General features: G+C 34.7%; 1 protein-coding gene across 1 annotated transcript in view; it reads left to right on the forward strand.

Annotated features, from left to right (window-relative positions):
* Positions 1-1142, forward strand: part of LOC108761114 (synaptic vesicular amine transporter) — a 3463-nt gene extending 2321 nt beyond the window's left edge. Inside the window, exons 6-7 of the mRNA XM_018507467.1 lie at positions 394-715; positions 907-1142. Coding sequence (XP_018362969.1) covers positions 394-715; positions 907-1124 — 540 coding nt within the window. The 3' untranslated portion in view covers positions 1125-1142. The remainder of the gene's footprint in view (positions 1-393; positions 716-906) is intronic.
* Positions 1143-3640: the final 2498 nt, after the last annotated feature.

The following is a 3640-nucleotide window of genomic DNA, read 5'->3' on the forward strand; positions in this document are numbered from 1 at the left end:
TCTTTGTTTCAAAAAATTCTAAAGAAAACTTTGTTTACAGTGAATAAAAAACCACTTTCGAATAAGCTTTAGATAGGGATTCTATGTTAAACGTTTCAATTTTGAAGTGGAATATCTCGATTTTTAATCCCGCAACGAGTACTGAGCTTCAAAGTATATATGTTCAGAACACTAAAACAAGCTTATTCTGTAAGTTTCAGAAAAATCTAAAGAAAATGGATTTTTCGGAGAACGTCCTTAACATTGATCAATGTTGATGAACTTTGATTAAGCATAAAAAGTTAGAAACCTAATTGAATTATTTAAATAACGCTCGACGTCTGCAAATAATTTTGCAAATTCTAATTTTGTTAAAATATTGAAAAGCATTGTTTTGATCAATAACCTTTGCAGAAATGGCAACTAGGTACAGTATTTATACCAGACAGCGTGGGCTATTTAATCGGGACCAACTTCTTCGGCGTAATAGCGTATCGTTACGGGCGTAGCAAAGTGGCGATCCTGGCTATGTTCGTGGTCGGTGTTAGCGCCATTCTAATCCCGTTGGCGAACACAATGTCACAGTTGATATTCCCTCATCTAGGAATGGGTCTGGGCATCGGCGTCGCGGATGCAGCCCTAGTACCATTACTAGCCAGCTTAGTAGATCGAAATGGCAATTATGGACCCGTTTATTCGATCCAACAAGTGGCTGTCAGTTTGGCTTACTCCTTAGGTAAGACACTCCAATCCGAAAATTAAGCCTAATTGTATATATAGAACAAAAGAAAATTTTAGAGAATAGAAATATAAAGTGAAAGTCAAATCTGCCCTTAGCAGACGCTGATTTCTATGAGACAATTTAAGGTTAAAAAGAATTCGAATATATTATAGGAAATATATACTGCGTAAATCGCTTTTTTTAAGGACCCATCACAGGCGGCGAAATGGTTAAAGCCATTGGATTCCCGTGGGTTATGCGAATCGTGGGCATCGTGAACGTGGCGTATTGTCCGTTGTTAATATATCTCATGTTTGAACGGAGGAAGTTGTTGGCGAAGAAAGAGGAAAAGAAGGATTACGAAACGTTTCAACAATCTATTACACCATACGAAAGATTTCACGATTCCGACGAAGATCTTTGACAATAAATAATTCATTTAGCAACAATCACAAACTGAATATCATATTAATTAATTCGGAAAATTTTGTAAATTGCTGTATACGTTAACATTTGTTTCTTTCCATTTCAAAAGATACATTGTGTCGGTTACTCGCTATGTTTTTTAAGACGTTATATCTCCTAATTATTATATAATTTTGGCGAGCCATTGTCTTCATTTTCCTAGACAATCGCACATTAAATATTATTAAATCTGTTTTTCGACACCTCAAACTAGTGTCTAGTAATGTTATTGTGTCCCCAATTAAGTGCCTTATACAGAATTATATTTTCATCGTAATTGATAACCAAGTGAATTATTGGCCGAACAACATCCCCGAGGTTGTCATCCATGGCACGACGATATTTCTCGGATCGAAGAGCAGGAATTCGCTGAATTCGCAAGAGCGGTACAGGAAGACAAGAAATGCGCGCTTCTACTAGTGGGAACTGACGACGATCGATCGGCCACTGCAGCCGATAGCTCTGAAAGCTTATTAATGCACTCAATCTACAGCGAAATTCGTTTACGTTGCATTAACGATTCTACAGATTGCCGCAAGCATTGACTTGTCATTAGCTCACGTAGATCGCCGTACAGTATACAATGTATTCGATCAATCGTGTGTCCCACAATCGATTGCGTGCAAAATCGGATGTTACGAGAAATTTGTGCGCGGAATTTAGAAACGCGAGGAAAAGCTAAAAATCAATAATATTTTCCCAAATATAAGTGAAAGTAGACTTAATTTAGATATATAATTTTGTGAAATTTTTATATTTTGGTTGCATTTGAATCTTTTATTTAAGTCAAATAACATAAACATTAATGGGCTAATGAGAGTCACAGCTGCGGTAATTCGTGCGAGAAAGAAACAATTTTTATTATATATAATACTTATTAAACGTTTCAGCTCCAATTCGGGCCATCCTCAGTAATTCGCATCGATATAACAATCATTTCGTCTTCATGGCTGGACAAGAGAGTGGCAACTCCATCAATCCATAAATTTTGTCTCAAGAATGAAAAATCTCGTGGCAGTGAATAGAAAGAAATTCTAAATATGATTTGCCGTTAGTATGTTAAAAACAATAAAAAGAAGAAAAAGGAAATTGGAAATAGAACTCACCTGTACAGCCATGTAAATTCACTAATAATATAAAATTGTTTAGTACAAGAAATAAAGTTGGTCGCAAAGAAACATTATGACTGTGAGAAAGTCAACGGACGATATTCGACTAAGTGCGGCAATCGCACAACAAATATAACAAACTTATGCGCAAAGAGCTGCGTAAAAATACAAAATTACGTACGGTGATTGAAAACGAACCTTTACAATTTATTGGAATTTATAATTTTTTAACGAAAGAGTTAAATGCAGAAATTGATGTAAATTTAGAATCAAATGTAAACATTAATGTAAATTATTAAGAATAGACAAATACGAATGGTGTAAGAAATCGGTGTTAGATTGCAGATTTAAGCCATTATTTTGTAACTTGATATGGAGCATTTCAGTAATGCGTCGTCTATACAGCCATCTCTCAGAATATACAACCTCGACACCATCCCAATCAAATTCATGGTTCCATTCTAAACGGTGTTCACTTAGTACAGAAAGATTACCATCGCTTTATTGGATATCATTTTTGTGTTCTTTGACCCTTGTTCTTAAAGTTCGTTTGGTTTGGCCAACATAAGACGCATCGCAATCTCTGCAGTTAATTTTATACATTACATTCTTTTTTTGTAAATTAGATAGGCGATCCTTCTGTGGTCCGATGAAACAATTAAATTTATTGAGGCTATAAAATGATAAATTTACATTTAAATCTCTCACAACCTCCCTAAATTTTCCATCAATTCCCTCGGTGTATGGAATCGTGAACCATGTCTTGATCTCCATATCGTCTTTGTCATTCTGAGTCGTAATGTCATTATTTTGTTTTAAAGTCTTATTGTGTAATAATGATTTTAGTCTTAAATTAATAGTGTTGAAAATAAAATCCAACGGATAGTCATTCATTAATAATGTGTCAATAACAAAAAGTAAGTTCTTTTTGTGATATTTAGGTACTGACAACAAGAATGTTCTATCTATCATACCAATAACAGTGCACTTTTTTTGTGAAAGGGGATGTTGTGAAAAAAAGTTAAGGTATCTACGAGAAAAGGTAGGTTTATGGTACCAGTCATATTCTAAAGAATTGTTATTATTAATTATAGTGATTTCCAAAAAATTGAGGGTCGAGCCACCTATTTCCATTGTGAATTGTAATCGAGGATGAAAGGAATTAAAAACTTTTAAGATCTCAGAGGTTCTTTCAAGGAACTGCCAAAGCGATGTCATCAACATATCTAACGTATAAAGGAATGTGGAATTTAAGTATATTCAAAGCTTTTCTTTCCAAATCTTGTAACACGACATCAGCAATGACCGGAGACAATGGAGAACCCATAGGCATGCCGAACTTTTGTCTATAAATCACATTGTCAAA

This window comes from Trachymyrmex cornetzi, unplaced genomic scaffold (genome assembly GCF_001594075.2).
Source record: "Trachymyrmex cornetzi isolate Tcor2-1 unplaced genomic scaffold, Tcor1.1 scaffold24, whole genome shotgun sequence".
NCBI classification, from domain to species: domain Eukaryota; kingdom Metazoa; phylum Arthropoda; class Insecta; order Hymenoptera; family Formicidae; genus Trachymyrmex; species Trachymyrmex cornetzi.